Source organism: Acipenser ruthenus, chromosome 36 (genome assembly GCF_902713425.1).
Source record: "Acipenser ruthenus chromosome 36, fAciRut3.2 maternal haplotype, whole genome shotgun sequence".
Taxonomy (NCBI): Eukaryota; Metazoa; Chordata; class Actinopteri; order Acipenseriformes; family Acipenseridae; genus Acipenser; species Acipenser ruthenus.
In genome coordinates, this window is record NC_081224.1 from 3129448 (window position 1) to 3153888 (window position 24441).

The following is a 24441-nucleotide window of genomic DNA, read 5'->3' on the forward strand; positions in this document are numbered from 1 at the left end:
TGTAGTTCAGCAGTGTGCACATGTATTAGAGCACCCCATTGCTTTTGTAGTTCAGCAGTGTGCACATGTATTACAGCACCCCATTGCTTCTGTAGTTCAGCAGTGTGTACATGTATTAGAGCACCCCATTGCTTCTGTAGTTCAGCAGTGTGCACATGTATTAGAGCACCCCATTGCTTTTGTAGTTCAGCAGTGTGCACGTGTATTAGAGCACCCCATTGCTTCTGTACGTCTGATTTGCATATGAAATCAAACCACTGTAAATGAAAATTTGGGAGAATTGTCAAAATAGGCAAATTAGTGATTGTCTAATTTAATTGATGACTTTCATAGGCTACATGTGTGCAATTCATTTAAAATAGTAAGAGAAGCACACACAGCCACAAATGGTAAAATGCATGAGACTTTAGAAGTTTAAGATGTCTAATTAAAACACAAAGTTTTCTAACATTTTCACCCACGAGTGCCTATTGTTTCTGATTTCTGATTGAAATTCTCAGAGCCAGAGGTTTTCATGCAGGCAGGTATATAAAGGATATAAAGGATATAAATGACACATCTTGAGGTGTTCTAATACATTTGCACACTGCTGTATGCATGCATGTTTATGTCTCTCTCTGTGTGCGTTTCAGGTTTCTAACTGGTTCGGCAACAAGAGAATCCGCTACAAGAAGAACATCGGTAAGTTCCAGGAGGAGGCTAACCTGTACGCCGTTAAAACGGCCGTGGACGCAGCCAGTGTGTCGGCCCAAGCGAGCCAGGCTAACTCACCCGCGACGCCAAATTCAGGTACCGTTCCCTCCCTCCCTCCCAGACCTGCATCTCGGACCTAACACCCTCACCCTCCGCCGGCAGACAGGGGGCGCTCTGCACAGCCTCACTCTCACTGTCGCTCTCACACTCACTCACTCCCACCAGGACTCGCTCCTCTCCTAGTCGCTGCACCACTGCTATGCACAGAGAATCCAAACCGACGTCCGTGCCAATCAATTCAGTGGATTTTATACAGTGCAAAAAAAAATGGGCAAAGCAAATGAATCATTGCGGCAAAAAAATAAATAAAATGCAGCCGTCATGTCCTTAGCGCTGACGTGTTATTTCTCTGTTCAGTGATTGGTGCAGCAGGGAGGAGGCGGGGACTAGTGTCCACTCTCACCAGACCGACAGACAGACAGACTTCCCGCCCCCTCGCTCTGTCCCATGCTGGTTATCCAAAAGGGGGCAAGTTGATTTGCGTGAAATCTCAGCAGTGAATGTGTTTTTCTACAGAAAGGAGGAGGCGCACAGAAACAGTGCAAAGACGGCACACATTTTATAATAATTAGATGCTGAAAAGGTAGAGAGAAAAAGACTCGTATACGCACCAGCCCCGTCCAGTGACGACAGCTACCCGCGTGTGTGTTGATTGATTTATTATTTTATTCCTTTATTATTTCTCGCTTTTCAGCGTGTGATTACACTGCTTCACAATGGGGTTTCTCGCTGCTTTTGGTCTGTCTCCCCACCCCCCCCATGCACCCTTCTCGTTAGCTTTATCCATTTGTTTTGTCCAGCCTGTCTGTCTGTCTGCCCGCCTGTCTGTCTGCCCACACGCTCTTTCCATCTGTCTGTCTGTTGCAGTTGTTCCTTGTGTTGTATGATGCTTTGCTGTCTTTTCTTGTGTTTGTGTGTTTGCTTTGATTTCCCCCCCCCCAGCTCCGATTTGTATATTTTAAAAGGGAGGGAGGGGTGTAGAGATAGTATATTTTTTTGGGAGAAAGGAAGTGTATATTTTTTAAATACTGTGTAAGTTCAGCTTAGTAGTCACACAGCCCCACACTGAGGACCACTGGACGACATCCTAAAGTCCCTTAAGTAAAGAGCACTCTACTGCACGCGTTTATCGATTCACTATTGCCACTATTTAACCTTCTCTTAGTCCGGAATGAACTGCGATTCACTTTATTTGTAAATGATTGAACAGTGGAGGATTGCCCTGGCGTTTACCTCGAGTTTTTTCCGGATCACGTTTTTTTTGTGAGTCATGCTTCTGCTCCTCAGCAGGAAAGACCTGCTAGAAGAGTTTGCAATTCAGTTTTAGCGTGTGTGTATCTCGCTTAAGGTTTTGACTGTTCACACGGGTTTCTCTCGCTTGCAGTTAAATCTATTTCTAGAGGATAGCGGGGCAATGTATTTGCCTTCTGATGGCGTGTTGCTCCCTGTCTGTGTTTTTATTTGAAGGATCTGCGTCGAGGGGCGTTTTGAAACGGGTCAGTTTTCTTAGTGCTTGCTCTTGAGGCTGGGAAGCTGGCACCCGTCCTTGTTTTCAGCTGTTCAGTAACACTTCCTGTTGGAGTCGCATGCACGGTCTACAGCCCTGCTTCTCGCACATCTCACACTGGTGTCCGACAACCACCAGGGGGCAGCAGAGGCTGCCCTGGCCCTTATACGAGTTTCCCACAGCAAAATCACAGCAAAGTGTAATAAAGCACAGCGAAAGAAAGCATGGTAAAGCACAGTGAGGTATGGTAAAGCATATAAAAAAAAACACCAAGGTAAACTAACCCTTATAAAAGTTTCCCATAGAAAAAAACTGTAATAAAGCACAGTGAAAGCATGATAAAGCATTGGTAAGCATGGTACAAAAAAAATAGGGAGGTATAGTAAAGCATATTATAAAACCTGGCAAAGCAGAGTAAACTACGATAGATGCAGAGTACTACCATGGGAAAAATACCATGGGGAACATAAATTAATTACTCTGTGAGAGTTAGCTTTTGTGGCGATGACGAGATGACTTTTTTACTTTCACCCTTTATAGCTTTTCTTTCATGTTTGTGTTCTTTAGTTAGTTATATATATAAAACAAAACAAAACAGTAGCTTTATGAAACAGAGTCCTGGCTGCTGGAGAGGGGAGAGAGGGAGTCGGGGAGTCATGATCTGATCAGAGCTGTCTACAGTCTCTCTCTCTTCAGTGACAGATCTCACATGACACCTTCCTTCAGAGCAGCAGCTTGGTTGCTCCGCACACGCCCTCTGTGAGAGGGCGGGGGGGGGGGCTCGGCTTGCTTCGCACCTTTGTCAGCTCAGAGTACTCCAGCTGTCAGTCATTCTGAGTGACAGCTGTCACTACTGTGTCTCTTGAAAGATTTCAGACAAGCCCAGGCAGAGGCACATTGCTGCGTTCTATGTGCTCAATTTATAATTATTATTATTATTATTATTATTATTATTATTATTATTATTATTATTATTATTACAGTAAGAGCTTGATTACCGAACCCCTCTTGTCTGGCCCCTTGATAACCTGACCTGTCATTGATTGGGAAAGTCTTATAAATAATTTCACAGTTGCCTTGGTTAAAGGCATCTACTAACTAAACAAAATAATAATAATTATCGGAAAAAACACCCTGGTCCCCATTAGGATGATGAAGGTGTTACTTATTACTATTATTATTATTATTATTATGAGGAGGAGTCACTACAAAAACAATGGCCTGATAGAGCCAGAACTATTGTACACATGTAACGTCCGTGCGAAGGGGCTCTCTTGAAATGTGGAGTCTGCTGTTCTTGGTGTGGGGGTTAGAGGAGGAACGTGTACTCGCAGTATTTATCAGCAGGTATGAAATAAATCCATACATTAATGTGCCGATTTTAAATCAAGAAAGCCTGTCCTCCCCTCACCTTTACAATCGAATACCTATCAACGGCAGTTAACTGTTTTAAAAGCCGATTTGGAAGAATGTTCTTGTTTTGAAATCCACACGGTAATGAATGGATGTATTTAATACCTGCTGATTTTGATCTTCTCGAAGACGATGACGAATGAGTATCAGCACACCCATAGTGGGGAACAGGAGATTGTGTCGTCTGCAGGTTTTAGTCACATCTTTAAGGTTTGAGTTGTTTTTTTTTTTTTTTTTAATGAACTGTGGCAGCGATAGCAACAGTGGTATTATCAATAATTTTTTTTTTTTTTTTTTTTTAAATATTGCCAATGAAATACAAATTTGAAAAACATGTATTACTATATGTAGTTATTTATTTTATTTATGTATCCGCCCCTTGCCCCCCCACGCCCACACACAATTATAAAACTTTGTTGAAGAACCCCCCCCCCCCCCCCCCCCATTTCTGTATTTCACTGTCTGACACACACACAAAAAAAGAAATATATAGAAAACTGTGAATTAGAGAAGGGCTCCTGTACAGTAAAATATTGTTTACTGCCATGGCTTAGTCCTGAGCATTAACCAAATCACTGAATTATTATTATTATTATTATTATTATTATTATTATTATTATTATTATCATCATCATCCATGAATCTTATTTCAGAACCCCTTTTAGCCAAGGTGTCGATGTCCATCAAGGGTGATGTGAAAGTGGCTCCATTGTGGACTCTACATGCAGCTCTGGCCAAAAGTTTTTCATCACCTTGCAAAAGTCTACCGGAAGCCATAATAGTAGTACAGTATTTCATGTTGGATTTCAAAATTGTCAAATTCCCTCACTGTCAGTTTTTCATGAAGTATATGGAGAAAACTACAAAGCGGTGTGTGATTCAGTATGTTAAGGTAACATGTTTCAGCAGGTTTCATTCGACTTTATGAAGCAAAATGAGTTCATTCTGTAGGGTGATGCAAAGCCGGAGCTGCAGTGTAGTAAACTGTGACGTAGCAGCAGCCAAACGGGTCGCCGTGGAGTTTAGTTTCATTGCTTGCTTTTCTCCGTAAACCCTTTTGTATGCAACCATGGCTGCTTTATGGAGCGGACGAGGGTGTGAAACAGCGGCTGTGGCTCGAACCCGGAGCCGGCGGCGCGTTGCAAACCGCAGAGCGGCTGAGCCGAGATTGCCACGGTTTCACTGCAGGGGGACGCGTTGATCCATGAGCCTGCCTGCCTCTCTCCTTCCAGGTTCTTCTGCCTCTCATAACTTGAACTCCAACTCTGGGGACTTGTACTTGACCATGCACGGCCTCAATGGGGATACCTATCCCAGTTCTCAGGTGACATCTAACCTGCAGACACAGGTAGGCAATGGTCCCAACACCCACCCCCCTCTCACCTACCCACTCAACCACCTACCTGCCCCCTCCTGCAAGACCTGGTCCACCCCCTTTTACCGAAGTGGAAGATACAAAAATAATATTATTAAAGAAAATAATTCAACTCTCGATTTGTAAAAGTGAGGGGAGGACAGATTTTCTTGTTTTGAAATCAACGTGTTAATCAATGGATTTATTGAATATCTGCCTTTTTTAAAAAAAATGTAATCACAGTTCTGAGTATGAGTAATGAGTTTTTCCACACCCCTACCAACGACAAGAAGTTACTTTATAAGTTTCAGTCTTTTCTGACGGATATCTTCCATTTCAAGCAGACTGGAGCTAAGGATCTGAAAAGGCTGAGGGCATTGGTCCATGCTGGACTAGGTTAGGGGTTAAGGGTCAAGAAGAATTGAGGGTCAGGATGCCCTATCGGAATGCCTGCTTTTCAATAATTAAATGATATAATTATATTTAATTTAAAACAAACAAACTAGGAGATTAGGGTATGTAAAAAAACAAAAACAGTCTTTATCTCCAGTTTGCCCTTCTCTGTTGTGTCGTTGCATTAACCTCAAACACAGCACTGGCAGCCTGTTCCCAAAAATCCAGCAAGTTTGTTTTTTTCTTGTTAATTGGTCGTGGTTGGTTGGTATTGTGCTTGTTTTGTTTCATTTGGAGGTGATTTTTGTATGTATTTATTTCTGTGATATCTAAAAAAAACATGCACTGTGTGATTAAGTGACTGTGTATGTGTGTGAGAGTATGTGACAGTATGTGGGGGTTGCTAATCCTCACATACCACTGTTAACTAAATCTCACCATGCATACCTGACTCCACTTAGAAGATGGCGTGTTAAAGGGTTAATAATGGAACTCCCAGGTCAGTACATTATTTGAATGAGTAGTTCCATTATGACCAAGGATAGAAGCCATAGCTGTGCCAATATTACTAGTACACTGCAACGTTTTAAAGTAGTTTATGTACCTTTTGATGGTCTGTAATCATTGTGGTCCACTGAGAGAGAGAGAGAGAGCTGGGCTCAAGAGTTCCATGAATAATCTGTGGTTTTAGAACAGGTGTCCTCTCTCGGACTTGCTTTGTTTTCTGTTCCGTTAGTGAGTAATAACAGAATCTCCACAGAAAACAATCTGAGAGCACTGTCTGCTTGTTGCATAATAGAAAAAATATATATAGAAAATAGTCAATAATTTAGCTACTTTATATTTTAACACCATACCGCATCAAAGAAGAGGAAAATGCAGCCTCCCAGAAGCTTTCAGCTTCTAAAGCAAGTATTTTACATATAAAAAGATTTCGGAACAAAGAAGAATAGAAGCAGAAGTCTTTTTAAATGTAAATTCCTCTCTTATACTTCACTCAGCCCCCCCCCACTTGATTGCCTTTGAATCGATACGGTTTGAGGATTCAAATCGAGTCACATGTGCAGGTTTATCAAAATTCCAGCGCATCTTGCATCACTGTATAGACACCAGTCCTGTGCAAACGACGTGTGCCGCAATTCTAAAGTAAAATAAGCAAATAAAAATGATTCTTCATTCTCATGTTTAACAGCAACTCCAGAGTACAGTCTTCATGATTTTTGTGATTTTTAAGAACACGTCGTGCCTGAGACCCAAGCAAACTTATGAGGACCACAAACGCCGGCCCAAACTCGGATCATCCCGTTTCTCTCCATTCTGTCAGGCTGTTGGTTATTTGTTCGTTTGTTCATTTTTGGAAGCTCAGAAGTGGGTGTAGAATCTGTATATATGTCCCTTTGACAGAGAGCCCCTTATTAAAGTTCACTGCTGTGTTTTTGCAGTTTTCCAGTGGTTATACTATACATTTGCCATGCTGTTTACCATGCTTGACCTCGCTACTCTTTACAGTGCTTTTTCACTGCTTTCTTACACTTTTTTGTGCTTTTTACTGCGGGATCTACAAGGGGAGAGAGCAGTAACCCCTTTCCTTGTCCGTCACTGTTGGGCTGTGCATTGGTTCTCTCCAGATCTCAAAATGCAGAGGACTCGAGCAGCCTTCAGGCACCAGGCAGCTTTTCAGTGGCAACCCGTACACATTTTTTCTGTCGTTCCTGTAGTGGTGTAGAGATTTTGTTGTGTTTCAATTGTATCTTGTTCCTTTTACGTGATGAATCGATTTTCATTTTATGCATTTTGTAGCTTGCATTTCGCTGCAACATTTTGCAAAACACGGTTAAATATTAATTAAATAGTGCAGCTAATCTTTTTTCGTGGTGTCGTTTCTGTCCGATGCCAAGACGTTTCAGGTGGCTGTTTTGCATCGGCATCAGGGTTTGCTATGCATTGTATTTGCTGATGTAAGTGTAGCGGGCAGTGTTGTGTGATGCACTGCCGTTACGGATCGTGTTCCCTGTCAGTGAGACGAGGTTAAAAGCTCTAAAACCACGAATACAGACGAGCCTGGCTCTTTTGCACAGCGGTTAGACTCACGTTCCAGCCTCCGCCTTGTTATACTGCTTTGTGATTTACAATAGAGTATGCTAATATCTGTCAAAAGTATTTGAGGAAATTATTATTGAAGCACAGAGGGCTAACTAAATAATTCCAGTAAGTCTTACCTAATATGAATTGCTATCATAGGTCTCCGGGTTTTCTACTTGAGACGCACGTTATGGTAAACGTGTATTTCATAATTATTTTTGTGTTTTTAAGCCAAGTTCTGCTGCATTCTTTGCAACACAATTAGGCATTGATTTGGAGGCAGGAATTCTGTACTGCAGTCAGTTGCATAGCTACGGGTTCAGCTATTTTATGTTGTGTGTGTGTGTGTGTGTGTGTGTGTGTGTGTGTTTTTATCTGTGTTCTACCCTTCTGTTGTGTGTGAGCCCTGCATGCTCTTTACATTCCATTCATCTACCATTACTTTATCATCTTTGCACAGCTACAGTAAATGCAATTGAATATTAATTGTAATATTTGTGTGTTACTTGCATTTGCAGTTGTTAATGTGAGTGTGTTTGTGCGGGGATGGAAGTGGGGCTCTCGTAGCTCTGTAGTCGTCGGGCCACTCTGGGTTTCACTGAGAAACCTGGACTGGCTCAAACTGCTCTGCAGTGGGAGTCCTCCCCCCATCTCTCAATGTGAATGTCCACTAGAAATAATGCCTGCCTTCACTTTTTCAACTTGGAATTATTAATAGAATGAGTAGTAAATGTCTGTATGAAGTTTTTTGGAGCCAGTTAATTATATTAAGTTATAATTAAGTTGAATCTAACAAAACATGGTGGAGTCTCCCTGCAACTCTGTATGAGGCCAATCCCAGTGAGCACCACTCCTCCCTGATTTCTAGATATGCGCTGCTTTCCAGTGCACAAAAGCGACACTGCTAGCAGACAGGCCTGACACTTATCGGTCAGTGTCCTGTCTATCAGGGGTGGCTAAAGCTGTCTCTTCCACTCCTGGTCTTTGTTCCAACCCTGTTCTAAATTGTTTAATTGAACCAATTAAACCTCCATCCAGACCCTGAAGCAGTTCATGATCTCATTTGACCTCTTAAACCTGGAGTGGAGTGGCCCTCCAGGACCGTGATGGACACCCCTGATGTGCTGTGTTATTTTTACGCTGCAGTGTTTGAAACAGCATTATTGCTAACCCAAGTACACCCCGCCCCCTAGCCCTGACTCCACTAGCGCCCCCTGTACTGTGTGCACTGCACTGCACTGCACTGCACTGCGGTGCCCCTGTGTGTGCGGGGAGGCGATTTAAGAGCACCCCCTGTTGTTCTTGCAGGCGGATACCCTGCACCGTGCTACACGCCAGACGGGAGGATATGAGGAGATAGCGGGGAACCCCATGTACCCCCCGCGACGCATAGATGTGAGTGTGGATTCCCCAACACCTTGCACACACAGCGCTCCGGGGCCAATAAACATCAGCACTGCAGGGTGTAACAATTGGGGCTGTTACTGAAGCTCTGAAACGCGTTTTTTTTTTTTTTTTTTCCAATAAATGGATTCTGTCATCACTGCTGTCACCATGGCATGGAGTTCAACCCCATCATTTTCTACTATTGTAATCCATTTCAATGATAGCATTTAGGCAGCACAGCCTGGCAAACGTGTGTGTGGAAAAACAAGTGTGAATGTGACTCTGTACTATAGCTCTGTCTATGTATATTAAAACGCCTGAAGATCTTTTTAATATTAGGGGAGTGCTGATACTTGTAACTGCCTTTTGAAGTATTTGTCGGCATGTAGTAAATAAATCCTTTCATTGTGTTGATTTCATAATAAGAAAATCTGTCCTTCCCTCACCTTTACAACCGAGTATCAATCCATGTCAATTGACTTCCGCACTGAGGGGGCGCTCACATTTTTACTGCCGTACCGAGACCATAAACTGACCAATAAAAAGTCAACGCGTTAGTGAATTGTCCTTCTCTGGGAGTTTTCTAAGAAGGCTCAAACTTCCCTGTGTTTTGTTTTGGTTTGGTTTTTTTTTTTAGCCCTGCCGCACTGTTGAAATGTCTGACTTTGCTTTTCTTGTTTTGTCGTCCCTCTCCTCTTCTCTCAGTCTAACGGCAGCTGGCAGGACGTCACCACCCCTTCCTCTGTGACATCGCCCCCTGGTGGCCCGGGGAGCGTCCACTCCGACACGTCTAACTGAGAGATCGAAGATAAAACTTACAAAAAAAAAAAAAAAGAAAAAAGCTGAAACAAACAAGAAAACAAACACTCGCCTTCACCATGGACTGTTTGGACATCTCTACACATCCACACTCACCACATGGGAAAAGAGACGGAGCGGAAGAGAGACAGAATAATACAACAACAACAACACATACTAAACACGTCTCGCGCTACGGACTGGCGTGTGGTGGAAGGAAAGAAAGCAGAGGCTCCGGGTCAGAGCTCGAAATAACCGCAGAGCAGAAAGATCACGCAGCTCTTTTTTTAAATTTTTCTTACAGCATCGTTCCCTTAATTTCAGTAACATTAACAGTTTTTGGCCGTAGGGTATAATGTCACGGAGAGGACTGTTGTGAATTTTGTGTCTTGGAACTTTTTTAACAACGCAAACGGCAGCATTTCATTTATTATTATTATTATTATTATTATTATTATTATTATTATTATTATTATTATTAGTATATATTTTTTTCAAATCAAATCCCTGTGGCGTAAACTCAAGCAACACAACGACCGCGTGAGGAGCGCCTGCTTCGAGCTCTGCCTCTCCTTCCCTGCCGCAGATCAACAAAAACACAAAATAAAATAGAAGATTTTAAAAACCAGGGTTAAGATCGCTTTTACAGCTGATCCACTCCTAAACTACACCCCTCCCCCTCCTCCTACTATTACTACCAAATAGATGTCGTCTTTTCTACAAATTGTTTTGGTTGTTGCTATACAGTTTGTTTTTGAATTTGATCTTGAACTAAATTGCCTTTGATTCTTGTGGTATTGTTATTATCGTTTTATTGCTGTTTCATTTTTCAACCCCTTTCCCTGCTTTGCAGATTTAGTTATTTTTTTACATTTTATCTTCTATTTTTTTCTTACTGCTGCTCTATAAAGATATTGTGTGGGGTTTGTGCCTGCGATCAAAACCAGGGTTCAGATTCACATAGCATCAGTAGTGATGGATGTCTATTATTATTATTATTATTATTATTATTATCTGGCTTTGAAAGAATGTAGTGGCTCAAGTTTAAGCTTTTTTTTTTCTATGATACAATAAAAAAAATAAACTTACGTACAAACAAATATTGTGAAATACATTTGTTTTGTCCAAAAAAAAAAAAATGTTTTAAATCGTTCTGTTTGATAAGCTGCCGAATAAATACTATGCAGCTTTTATATAACAAATCCTTTATTACTGACCTCAGTTAAAGGGGTTTAGAGTTTGGGAGGGGGGAGACACAGAGAGAGGCTTCCTTATTTACACTTTGACAAACGGAAAGGTGTTCCTGAATCACTGGATGTCGAACCTGGCTTTGAACACTGAAGGATTGCTATTCTACGCGGTCCTGCTGCACCGAGGAAACTGGGGGGGACTTGATCAATAACCTTGCAGCTAGCTTCAAGGGTAACAGGACACCATGCAACAAACGCTTAGCCAAGCCCTCCCTCCCTCCCTCCCTCCCCTGCCAAACTGCAAAACCTCTGCTTGCTTGCAAATAGTTTTCAATATGCTTTAAAACGAACTAACCCTGGGCGTTTTGATTCGGAAGCACAATCGTGTTTTGAGCAGCTTTTTTGTTTGTTTTTTCGTTTTGGTTTGCCCCCCTCCCCCAGGAACCCTATTCTGTATATAGAAGCAGCTGTGTACATGGTCCCTCATCCCTACAGCCAGATATACCTCACTGTTCAGCCCTCTTTAAACCAATAGAACACTTTTTTTTTTTTTTAGTACCTGCACTCTACCTCCCAGAATCACTCGCTCACACACTCTCACTTTTTTCTCCATTCTTTAAGTACCCTGGGCTGGCTGCAGCAAGGGATATTATATGCAGTGGAGGTCAGGAAACTTCCCACCATGTGGCTCAACAATGTTCCGCAACAAATAGCAAGCGGTGAAGCAGCTAGAGCCACCGTGGTCGACACAGGCGCAGCTTCACAGGACTGGACACCCCTGCTTCTGTTCTCTGAAACGGGGGCTTCAGGAATTCTGCGCTACGTTGGTCCTCTTTAAAAATGAAACCCTGTAACCCTGTAAAGCCGACTCTGCTTGGCTTTTTTTTGACAATTTGGGTTTATTTGATTCCAGAAAAGGTGTAACTTTCTTCTCCTAAACCCAGTTGACAGTGTCCCCTTGATTCCCGTTTCCTTTCTTTCTCTGCACGTCTTTGTACATGCAAGTCAGACCCCAGGGGTTCAGCTGCTGATTTGTGAATCTGTTGCTTTTGTTTTTTTTTCTTTATGCATTGCTTTGACTCACTGGCAGTCACTTGCAGAAACCGAAGCAAACATTCCCCGCTAATGGTAAACAGGCCTGGGGGTAAAAACAAATAGCTTCATGATTTATTTCCTTATTTGTTGTCGTTCGCAAACGCAGAGCAGCGGTGTCGTTCAGTACAAGGGAGGGTTTGAGAGTTTAGAACAAGCTGGAATATATTCAACCTACAACTCAACACTGCAGGCCTGTGTAGAGAAGAACGTAACGCCACTCAAAACTGAACACCAAGGATGCAGATTTTGACCAAGCTATCGCGGGGGGAGGGGACCCCCCCCCCCCCCCACCTCCTGCCCCCCCACCACCTCCTGCCCCCCCCCCCCTTGGATTGCATCAACCACCTGTCTGTGGTTATCCTATGGTTACCCCAATAGGTGGCTGAAGCAATTCAGCAGGCAAAAGTGCTCCAATAAAATCCAGCTGTCAAATCCCATATTGAAAGAGGTACTATGACAAGCCTGCAGCAGTCCATGGTTTGTTTGAGCAAGGCAGGAGATGTACAAAGCTCTGGGCTCTCTGTATTATAAGGATGAATCTGGAGGACGCTCTGATCTAAAACACTGGTGAAGAGAGTGGATTTTTTTTTTTTTTTTTAATCATTTCTCAAAAGGTTTTAAGCTTGAATGTTTGATTTCCTGTATTTTACGACAAGGGGAAATACACCTTCCAATGAGACCAAATTAGAAGAAACATCTTAAGATTGAAGATTGCTTTAACATGTATTTAAACTTCTTATCTTTTCATTGTTTTGTTACATACTTTTAAGAAAGGGGGCATGTCAATTCTGAGTGTTTCTGTGCCTGACTTCTGCAAAACAGAAACACAAGTCTGAATGTGTTGTGTTTTTAGAGAGAGAGTTATATTTCAGTAGAAAGTGGTTTGGGTGAAGTCTTCCTTTTTTTTTTGTTTTAGTTTTTTTCAAAAAAATTTTTTTGCTTAGTTACTCAATTTTTTCTTCAGTTTTTTTTTACGTAGGTTATAGCAATATTACGAAAGTTTAAAAAAAAAAGTTATTTTGCTAACTTTGGGGCTTGTTTTTTTCTGTTCCAGAGGTCACCATGCTCATGTTTTCTCACAGTGATTTTAGAAGATGTATTGATCAGACAGTATCCCTTTTGGAGGCTGCAGAGAACTGGTTCCAGGTCAGATCGCAGGGTTCCAGACTCTTGGGTGTTTTATGGAACCCTCTTTTTGTTTCTGGAAGAACCCATGGTTACAGGCGGAACTGGCAAAAGCAATGAATTCAATGAGAAACGTTTCCACTGGAAGTCTTTCTCAGGGTCTTCAGTTAGTTTGTCATTGGGTTCATGAAGTTTCTTTTCATATTCTAAATGTAGCTTAGTTGTAATAGTTATGGGTGGGACTAAATTAAGCCAAACAGTGTTTTTGTTGCTGTTTTTAATTGAAGCCGTCAGTGCTTGTGTTCTGTCAAGTTTATCTTGCTGCGATTTATTCGGTTCAGGGACTGTATTCATAAAATTAAGGAATGTTGTGTTTTTTCTTTAAAAAAATGTAATTAACTAAATCAAATTTGCAGTTCATGAAACTTTTTCTCTTCCTGTTTGATAGAGGGTGAGAAAGTAGTGAAGCACTGTTTATCCCCTTCTGTTTTTATTTATTTCATTTTTAGAATTTTTTTAAAACAGTTTGTGTGAACTCTAAGGAGTTTGAAAAGTTGCCTTGCCAAAATTAAAAAAAAACAAAACAAAAACAAACATGCATTATAAAATAGATTCATAGATAGGAAACTTGACACAGTATAATATTCTACACGCAGTTACTGAAGGGGTTATTCTAAGAGAGGCAGTGTGGTCCAGTGGTTAAAGAAAAGGGCTTGTAACCAGGAGGTCCCCGGTTCAAATCCCACCTCAGCCACTGACTCATTGTGTGACCCTGAGCAAGTCACTTAACCTCCTTGTGCTCCGTCTTTCGGGTGAGACGTAGTTGTAAGTGACTCTGCAGCTGATGCATAGTTCACACACCCTAGTCTCTGCAAGTCGCCTTGGATAAAGGTGTCTGCTAAATAAACAAATAATAATAAAGAGAGAGTGTTTTAAATAACAGTCCTTAAAAAAACTATTCCTTATAACAGTCCTTAGATTTTCATGAATATGGTCCCTCGAGTAGCCGTGTGGCCAGCCAGAGCACAGACTCCTTTAACATGATCACAGAACCCTTGTCATGTTCAGCAAGCAGGACTCCAAGCACTTACACTGATGGTTTTAATTATCATATAAACAGTTGCTGAAATAAATCTGGATTCTAGGAAAGGATTTTGTGATCCCTTCGTCTGATTTTAGTGCTGCACGATTCTAAAAGACATCATTATATTTTGTATGGAAGCGATTGGGCTTTTTTGACAAGACGATCGATTGGCGAGGCTGTAACAGGTTTACATGGGCTTTTTAAACGCCTCCTTAGCAAAAGGAATACTGTGTGTTTATTATTTAACATTCATCCAAATCTTTACTGCCTGTACCAAAAAAAAAAAAAAATGTAAAATATTAATAGTTTAAAAAAAAAAGACAGCACACACATTTACAAACACGGACTAGAAACAAAAGTACTCGCTTTTAGGTTTTACTAATATTTTTTTTATATATATATAAATATAAATATATCTGTTATGTCTTGTTGGTTGTGATGTTTTGAATTTTAGAGATGTCTTGTTCATTGTAAAAATAATAATAAAAAATAAAAAATGTGTAAAACAAAATAAAAAAAAAAAGTCATTTGGGGCAAAGAAATTGATAATAAAAATAAAAGTCCAAAGGTTTGGTACACTTCCTTTTGTTTACTGTTGTGCTGTTTGAGAGCCCTGCATGCCCGCTTCCTCGCAGGTTATAGCACAGGAGTCGTATTTAGACTCTGGCAGAACATTCCCTTTAACAGCTGGAATGCAGTTCCCTTTAAGACGAGTCTTTTTAACAATTTATTAAAGGGGCATGAAATGATGATTTTTATTTTATATATAAATATAAGATATGTAATTTTTGTTTTTGTATTTTCTGCCCACTTCTATATAATCTGTATAAAATTTGAAGAAACTAAAACATATTCAAATTGTCACACAGGTTTCCCTTTTTTGTTTCGGGTCGTGGACAGAAGCACGGCTCCTTTACTATTTCCAATGCTCTACATGAACGATTCTTTTTCTACCTTTTTTTTTTGCAGTGGAAGTATTAAATGCTAACGTGGTTTAAAAAACATCAAAGTGACTTGCCCTCTTTTTACCTTTTAATGTTAATTTAACTACATTTTTATTAGTTCTGTTTTTCCGTTTATTTGTTAGTGGTAAACGCTTTTGAAAATAGCATCAGCACAGGACCTGGGCTTCTGAACCCTGGTTGAAACCAGCAGACATGGGGGGTCCTCAGGACCGGGTTTGAGAAGCCCTGGTCTAGGCTAAAGATCTGCTTTCTCCCTCACCCCCTCCAGACCAACGCAGACTTGAAACGAACACTGAACTGCTTCCCTCACTGCCTGAGACTGGTTCTCAATCCTGGTCCTGGGGGACCACTGCCCTGCTGGTCTTTGTTCCAACCAAGCACTCAATTACTTAATTTAACCCTTAATTGAACTAATAATTAGCTTAATTTGACTTTTAAAATAGTGTAGCGTATAAGAAGTTGGAGAATTTAAGTTCCTTATACAATTTTATACCTAAATTGCAATCTATCCATTTAAAATAATTAAAAAGCTCAGATTAGGCAAATTATTAGTTCAATTGAGGGTTCAATTATGTAATTGAGCCCTTGGTTGGATCAAAAACCAGCAGGGCAGTGATCCCCAGGACCAGGATTGAGAACCACTGGCCTAAGAGAAAGGGTGTTCCCTCCAGTCCAGTCCAGGGTAGGCTTGAGGCATGGAGACTGAACTGCTCCCTCCCTCACTGGCCTAAGAGAAAGGGTGCTCCCTCCAGTCCAGGGCAGACTTGAGGCATGGAGACTGAACTGCTCCCTTCCTCACTGGCCTAAGAGAAAGGGTGCTCCCTCCAGTCCAGGGCAGACTTGAGGCATGGAGACTGAACTGCTCCCTCCCTCACCCCCCACGAGAAAGGGTGCTCCCTCCAGGCCAGGGCATCTAAAACAAAATGGCCAAAATGGTTTAATAGATCAATTAAAAAAAATATTCAGCGAAAAAAGGCACTTTACAGAGCGTTTAAAAGGGACCAAAGACAAAGTACACAGAAAAGTACTTGGAACTGCAAACACAAGTAAAAAAGGAAGTTAGAAAGGCCAAGAGAGAGACAGAAATCAATATTGCTAAGGGGGCTAAAACCAATTCCAAAATGTTTTTCCAATATTATAACAGCAAGAGAACATTCAAAGAGGAGGTTAAATGTCTAAGAGACACAAATGACAAAATCATAGACAAAGAAAAAAAAAATAGCAAATATATTAAATGATTACTTTTCACAGGTTTTTACAAAGGAGGACACGAACAACATGCCCCACATGTCGGCCTGTTCCTATCCAATTTTAAATAACTTTAGCATAACAGAGGCAGAAGTGTTAAAGGGACTAGGAGCTCTTAAAATAAACAAATCCCCTGGGTCGGATGAGATCCTCCCAATAGTACTCAAAGAAATGAAAGAAGTTATTTACAAACAGCTAACCAAGATCATGCAACAGTCTCTTGATACAGGGGTTGTACCGACAGACTGGAAAATAGCAAACGTAATACCGATCCACAAAAAGGGAGATAAAACCGAACCAGGTAACTACAGACCAATAAGCCTGACTTATGTAAACTTATGGAAACTATAAAAAGATTCAAAATGGAAAATTACCTATATGGTAACAATATCCTGGATGCAACATCGACAATGGATAATTGCAAAGCATACAACATGGTTTATTTAGATTTCCAGAAAGCTTTTGCCAAAGTCCCGCATAAAAGATTAATTCTCAAACTGAACACAGTAGGGATTCAAGGAAATGCATGCACATGGATTAGGGAGTGGTTAACATGTAGAAAACAGAAAGTACTGATTAGAGGAGAAACCTCAAAATGGAGCGAGGTAACCAGTGGTGTACCACAGGGATCAGTATTAGGTTCTCTGCTATTCCTAATCTACATTAATGATTTAGATTCTGGTATAGTAAGCAAACTTGTTAAATTTGCAGACGACACAAAAATAGGAGGAGTGGCAAACACTGTTGAAGCAGCAAAGGTCATTCAAAATGATCTAGACAGCATTCAGAACTGGGCAGACACATAGCAAATGACATTTAATAGAGAAAAGTGTAAAGTATTGCACACTGGCAAAAAAATTACTGAAATTGAAGAAGGAATCTATGAAAAAGACCTAGGAGTTTATGTTGACTCAGAAATGTCTTCATCTAGACAATGTGGGGAAGCTATAAAAAAGGCCAACAAGATGCTCGGATATATTGTGAGAAGTGTTGAATTTAAATCAAGGGAAGTAATGTTAAAACTTTACAATGCATTAGTAAGACTTCACCTAGAATATTGTTTTCAGTTCTGGTCACCTCGTTACAAAAAGGATATTGCTGCTCTAGAAAGAGTGCAAAGAAGAGCAACCAGAATTATCCCAGGTTTAAAAGGCATGTCGTATGCAGACAGGCTAAAAAAATTGAATCTATTCAGTCTTGAACAAAGAAGACTACGCGGTGATCTGATTAAAGCATTCAAAATCCTAAAAGGCATAGACAATGTCAACCCAGGGAACTTTTTTGACCTGAAAAAAGAAACAAGGACCAGGGGTCACAAATGGAGATTAGATAAAGGGGCATTCAGAACAGAAAATAGGAGGCACTTTTTTAGACAGAGAATTGTGAGGGTCTGGAACCAACTCTCCAGTAATGTTGTTGAAGCTGACACCCTGGGATCCTTCAAGAAGCTGCTTGATGAGATTCTGGGATCAATAAGCTACTAACAACCAAACGAGCAAGATGGTCCGAATGGCCTCCTCTCGTTTATAAACTTTCTTATGTTCTTCTGTTCTTATTTAAGTTCAGGTCAGGCACGATAGGGTGTGACCATTGCCTTTTGAACCTTTAAGGTGCACAAGGAATTGAGCGCTTGTTCAAACGGTTTCTTCTTATAATACATTTGAGAGTGACTCATGTATCACGAGGAGGAAACTGACAATGTGGGCAACCAGATCCAACGTGTCATAGAGACCTGTTCGATGGCCCCGCCCCTCAGGCAATTTGGGAAGATGGCGGCGAGTACAAAGATGTTCCTGCAGACTTCTTTTATTTGTGTTTGTAACATAAATACGTTCTAAACTATCATGTTTTAAATTGATTTTATTTATTTATGTGTGTATTTGCCTTCTGTGTCAAATGTGTTACCCTGTATTTCAAACGTTAAAAAATCTATCATCAGTCAAGAAGGGGACAACGTCCTGTTCATTGTCTGAAAATTTTCATCTGCATTTTAAGAGTGTTTAAGAGTGTTTTTTTTTTTTTTTTTTGGATAGAACACTAAGCAAACAATTAGACCTTTCAAAGGTTTAGACCTTTAAATGTTCCCAGTGTTTCAGATCCTACTGCTTCCCCTGGTAGGCTGGTCCATGCATTTATAATTCTGTGTAAAAAAAAGTGCATCCTACTTTCCCTTCTAAGCTTTGATCAGCCACCATTTACACCCTCTCATCCTCAATCTGTGCTCAATTTGAAGCGGTGTCTTGGGTAAACTTTAGCATGTAGGACTGTATAAACTTGAATGCAGTCCCACTTGTCCTGTCTTTTCTCTCCAGAGCTTCACCACTGTGCATGTCTAGTGTCCTTATCCTGGACTAGCTGCCATTGGGAATGTAGACCTCCATTTAATGTTAATCAGAGTCATTAAAACCAACCCAAGGATGGAAACAAGACTCCCATTGTATAGCAGTTTTGATCCAATCCTGGTTTTACTATGCGATTAATAAGACACATCTGAGCTTGTCACCTATACACCTGGGGCTGATCAAGCTCATATTAAAACCTGGGATGGGTGAAACTGCTATGCCATCCCTGTAACCCCTAGATTGCTCATTTCCATTGAGTTGCCAAAGACTTTAAAAGCAGCTTTTTCCTGGAGAATAAAAGCAATTGACAGCGTGATGGATCACGGCTTTTTGGCTGCTTGGTTTTGGTGCTTGGCCTTGGGTTTCGTGGCTGCTTCCAAATTGTGCTTGACGTCTCTCAGCCGGCACTGAGAGGCAGGCAGGAGGCAGAGAGCCAGCCAACCCCCTGGAGAGGCTGGAAATTAGGTGCCGGTAGGGGGGGGGAGGAAGCAAACTCGATAGCATGACCATGTGCTCAGCGTAACACACACACAGAATGCCAAAAAAACCCCACAAGATTTCTTAAAGGTTTGCAAATCCACACAGTGAATATAAAGAAGCTGTACGTATTCCAATACCTGTGTGCTGTACATGCATCTTCCAGTTGCAAAGACAGTTGACAAGTGGCAGTGACTCCAGTGAAACACTGATGTGTGTAGTATTTGGTACGCGTGAAAGCAGCAGCATGTTCACATTCATTTTCACTGACTGCTGGGGCTCCAGTGGGTTGTGACGATGATATACTACACGCTTCATTGTAGAGTGTGTTTGTCTCTGATGGTGCCAGCTTACTGTGAATCCCAGCTCGGGGTCCGGTTGGGTTTCAGTGTTTAAACGGGGATGTCATCTGTCTAAACTATTTGCGTGCAGGAAACAAAACGTCTTCTTGTTAGAGGTGCTGAATTGCCCGTTGTATGTTGTACCAGTGTTGGTAGCGGTACATCTTTGTGTGTGCGCGTGTGTTTTTACATTCATAGACCATCAAAATGTCAGAGAGCTTGATCTTAGATATGGAGTAAAGCAACAGCTGCTATCTTTAGTGTCTTGTGTGATGATGCTCAGATTATTAACTACTTGCTTTTTGTTTCTGCTGTTTCTCCGAAATGCCAACGGCTGACACGTCCGTTGGGAATCAGACCAAAACCAGGCTGGCCTCATCACTGTGGGGTGTAAGTGGAACCACATCAACTCGGGTGAAATCAAAGGTAAACCCGGTCAAGCACTGATGATAATCAGGGCTTCTGATTTTCAATTATAACTGATTAAACACCCCCATACAAAAAAGCATAGCTAATAAACATGGAGAAATATGGAACGGTTGCTCAATTCACGTTGACTTGACATTTTTCCCTGTGAAAATAATAAATAAAAAGTTAAAAAAAAAAAAAGTTGACCATGCCCAGTGTTAAACATGGTGGAGGTTGTGTGATGGTCTGCAAGTTTCACAGCCTGGTCCCAGAAGCAGACCCCAACCCGGCTTATAGGCATAGGTTGTCTACTAACATCTCTTGTCTTTTCTCTTTTCTTCTAGCTTTTGTCTCTGTGTGCGGCTCTGCGATCTCTTTTCTATCCCACGGTGCGGTTTTTGCGGGGAGCCGGGGGTCCTCTTTTGGGGGGGAAGTGAGTCTCACTCCCCCAGCTGTCCGGGACGGCCTCTCGTCTCAACCACTGCTGCCCGGCTGTTCCTCGCCGGCCTGAGGGGATCCCCGGCCACATCCTATTCTTCCAGCAAGGTTGAGCCTTCCAGGCCTCAACCTTGCTGTCCCATCTCCTCTCTTCCATTTCAGGTCCAGGGCCATTTCAGCCCCCTTATGCAGTAGGCCGTGCCTCCACCTGCCGAGCGGGCCCCGACCAAGGGGGGGGGGGTTCTCTGTTTTCGTCTCTCCTAAACGGACCCGAGACACTTTTCCTAAGCTCTCCACGCCGCCCAGCTGCCAGCTTAGCTGCCTGAGGATGCTGCACTGAGTTGCGAAGGATCTGTCCTTTTGTCCTGTTCGTCCCCTTCCTGTCTCTTGCTCCACAGCCAGATGATGCTGCCTGACCCGTCGGGAGCGAGAGTCAGATTGTTGAATGTTATGTGTCTAAACTTTGCTCTCTCTCTCACTTTTACGTCACCCAGCAGTCGGAGGATGCTGTCTGACCCGGCGGAAAGTGTTTATATCTAATCCTTTGCTCTTCTCGTGTCTCCCTCTCTATGTCGCCCAGCAGCCAGAGGATGCTGCCTGACCCGACGAGAAGAGAAAACTCTTCGTCCCCCCTATCTTGTCCTGCTATCAGTATCTAACCTCAATGTTACTAAGCACCATTCCCAAACTCCAGCCCCAATCTCGCCATCCCTCTCAAACTCGTTTCACTCTTAAACTCTTAAATCTCTTGCCCCTCTCAAGCCTCCTAACCAACCGAAGAAATCCTCTCATCTTGTCTCATTCTTAATATCTCACTCCCAATTTCACCTCCTCTGAAGCCCTCGTAGGCATCCAGTGAAATGTCATTTGCCATGTGTCTGCCCAGTTCTGAATGCTGTCTAGATCATTTTGAATGACCTTTGCTGCTGCAACAGTGTTTGCCACTCCTCCTATTTTTGTGTCACCTGCAAATTTAACAAGTTTGCTTACTATACCAGAATCTAAGTCATTAATGTAGATTAGGAAGAGCAGAGGACCAAATACTGATCCCTGTGGTACAGTACATAAAAAGCTAAAGCCCTAGTAAAAAAAAAAAAAAAAAAAAAAACGATTTACATAAACTGGAAAACTGCTAAAAAAAAAATAAGCACCGAAAAATGAAATTAATAAAAACCTAAAAACCGAAGCCCTGATAATAATGTATGTGTACGTGTTCTGTGCCTTCCTCTGATCAAGTTCAGAGCGTGTTTCAATCTCTTGCGCTCTTTGCTGTGTCAGGGTCTGTCATACAAACAGCGCAAGAGAAAGTACGCTCTCAACTTGATCAGAAAACAGCCGCTGCACGCTTAGAGACACAAGTCATTACATCTAAATAAAAAAAACAGACCAAAAGCTGATCTACACGTACTAGACCTGTTCATATAGAAGCTGCTGTGCTTTACACGTGTCGAATGCCTTGCCACTGGCATGCTTGGTGCAAGACACACACACGTGCCGCTCCCATCCTCGGCTTCCGGAGCCTCCTGCTCTCTGCACCGCCTGAACCCGCAACTACCGAGCAGAGGAACACTGCAGCCCCCTTCAGGGGCTCAGCTCTTTAGGTCCCTGTGAAACCTGTGCTGCAGTAAGTAGCGCTTCTTGTGTAATTTCCATCCCGGATTGTTCTCCCGCGCTAAACTGGTGTACTTGGTCTGGGACTCCGTTGCTTTTATTATATTTAACTTGGCGTTAGACCTGTTATACAGAGGGTGAAAAACCTCAAGGTATTTTTTTAGACACTGTAATTGAAAGTAGAATTACACTTAAGATAAAGGGTCTTTGTCACATTTTAGTGAAAGCACGTTTAGACCCTTCTAGCATATCTGTGTTCACTCGCTCCCACGGACTCTCTCCACGCCCGGTTTCTTAATCAAATATTTCTTTTAATTACAACTAAGGGTTCCACAAACCTCTGCGCATTGCATGTTCCTAAACGCCCTGGTTCCCATAGCGTTCTTCATACCTGAAACTTTCAAATCCCTTTGGAGCTCATGCTCATGTGATTTAACCGGCAGTCCTTACCTGCCCAGGAGCGCGCAGTTCCGATCAGCGCCACACGGGGGCAGTAGGTATGAACCCGTCAGTGTCTGAGGTGCGGAACGATGTGTTTTCCTCTTAGGGAAGTGCTAGAATGTTTATATATATATATATATATATATATATATATATATATATATATATATATATATATATATATATATATATATAACGGCTTGTTCTATTGACTTGTACATTTTAATCTTGTATTTTATTTATGTTTGTTAACTTTTTTTATTGAGATATAATAACATGTTACACCTTAGCTCTTATTTAACTTTGCTACACGCAATAAGTACATTCATTAAATCAATAAATAACCTCTACTTCAGGAAATGTACATCCGTTTATAGGTAAATATGTACAGATATTTATACTTGTAAAATGATTTAAATAGCAAGTTCAATTGCAGGCTGTTTTAAAAGTCTCTGTGGAAAGCGGGTTTCCAGAATACTCTTGTGATTTCAAACTACCGCAGTTCGTTTTATTGTTTATTACTTAATAAAAGTTCAATTCTGTAAAATGTAAAGTAAAATCAGGAAGGCAGGTAGTGACTTTTTATCAATATACAAAACAGAAATTCAATACAGTACAATACACTGCACTGCAATTCACACGTCTGGAGCGCCTTTCATCACATGGAACTCAACACACAATATAACAAGTGTGTACTGTATAGCGCATGTGTGTGTGTTTTTTCTTCTCCAAGTTCCCCTGCTTTCCATTAAAATTCAATAACATAACGCTTACAAAATGGAGCAGGTACCGAGATACGGGAGAGGGGGGTATGATTAATTCGGCCGCTCTTAGCTGTTCGATGGCAGACTCGTGGGATAAAAAAAAAAAAAAGAACCGTCGGATTAAAAAGATGACAAGAAATTAAATTGTACCGTCGGAAATTTTGCTGACGCGGGAGCAGGAGCTGTCTTTGGGCTGCTTGATAAATCGTCGTCTCTTTCACGGAATAGAAAGGAGGGAGAGAGAGAGATAGATGAAATGAAAATGGTCTGCAGCTATAATTAGTTATTGGGAGGTGGATGGGGGGGGGGGTCTGGAATAGTGGAATATAAATATTCCACGCCGTCAGCACAAAGCAGAAAAGAACAAGTGTGTTTGGAAATTAAAAGTGTCAGGTGAAGAACTATGGCAGACGGTAGTGACGGGCCGTTTAATTCTGTTAGAATAAGGCGGGATGAAGCTGTACCCCTACCTTGCAGCGCGGGGTCCTGTACCCTCCCTCCCTCTCTCTCTCTCCACTTTTTTTAAAACCCATTTTAGCACCTAGATGCGGGATTAGATTATTCTTATTTTTCAAAGCACTGTTTAATCCAAGAGAATGTTTGCCAGCACGTATCCAAAAATAAAAAAATGCATGTGTATGGTATATAAAACACAAATTATTATTTTCAGAATCTCTTATAAAAATGAGGGTTCCAGAAAACATACTAGGAATCTGTGTAGTTTTATATTCCAATACAAACAGTGGCACCAGGACAGCCAGCGCAAGGGTTGAAATCGCAGAACCTGTATCGTTGGCTTTACAAAGTTGAGAACATTTAAAATCAGCTGAGGGGTGTGTAACAGGTTAAATCAAACATTTTAAAGAGGGGATTCCACAAAAAAAGCATGTCATAAAACGACCTTATTCATAATGAAAATATCCAGAAAAAAACATTTGAATAGTTACTGTACCGTTTCAGAACACACACACTGCTTGAATCAGGAGTTCCACTTTGTGACCACAAGAGGGCAGCAGAGTGGCGTAAACAAAGGTATCCTCTGGACTACCGTGCTTACCTCTGCTATACCATGATTTCACTGTACTTTATAATTATTGCATTTCAACACAAATGCTTAAAGGAGAAAGAAAACAGAACTACAGCTCTATCCAGCTAAAAAAAAATACATAAATGAATGTAATTAATAGAGAGACACCCTCACTGCTGGGTGGTGTACAAGATAATCA

At 41.5% G+C, this 24441-nt stretch overlaps 1 protein-coding gene across 9 annotated transcripts in view; it reads left to right on the plus strand.

Annotated features, from left to right (window-relative positions):
* The window catches only part of LOC117402030 (pre-B-cell leukemia transcription factor 1), an 80492-nt gene extending 66015 nt beyond the window's left edge, over positions 1-14477 (plus strand). For 2 of the 9 annotated variants that reach the window (XM_059008292.1, XM_059008295.1), the window contains exons 6-9: positions 633-789; positions 4906-5021; positions 8811-8897; positions 9594-14477. In XM_059008292.1, the coding sequence (XP_058864275.1) occupies positions 633-789; positions 4906-5021; positions 8811-8897; positions 9594-9686 (453 nt within the window). In that variant the 3' untranslated portion in view covers positions 9687-14477. The remainder of the gene's footprint in view (positions 1-632; positions 790-4905; positions 5022-8810; positions 8898-9593) is intronic. The other 7 variants (XM_059008294.1, XM_059008293.1, XM_059008296.1 and 4 more) reach the window with 7 other exon arrangements.
* The last annotated feature ends 9964 nt before the right edge of the window (positions 14478-24441 follow it).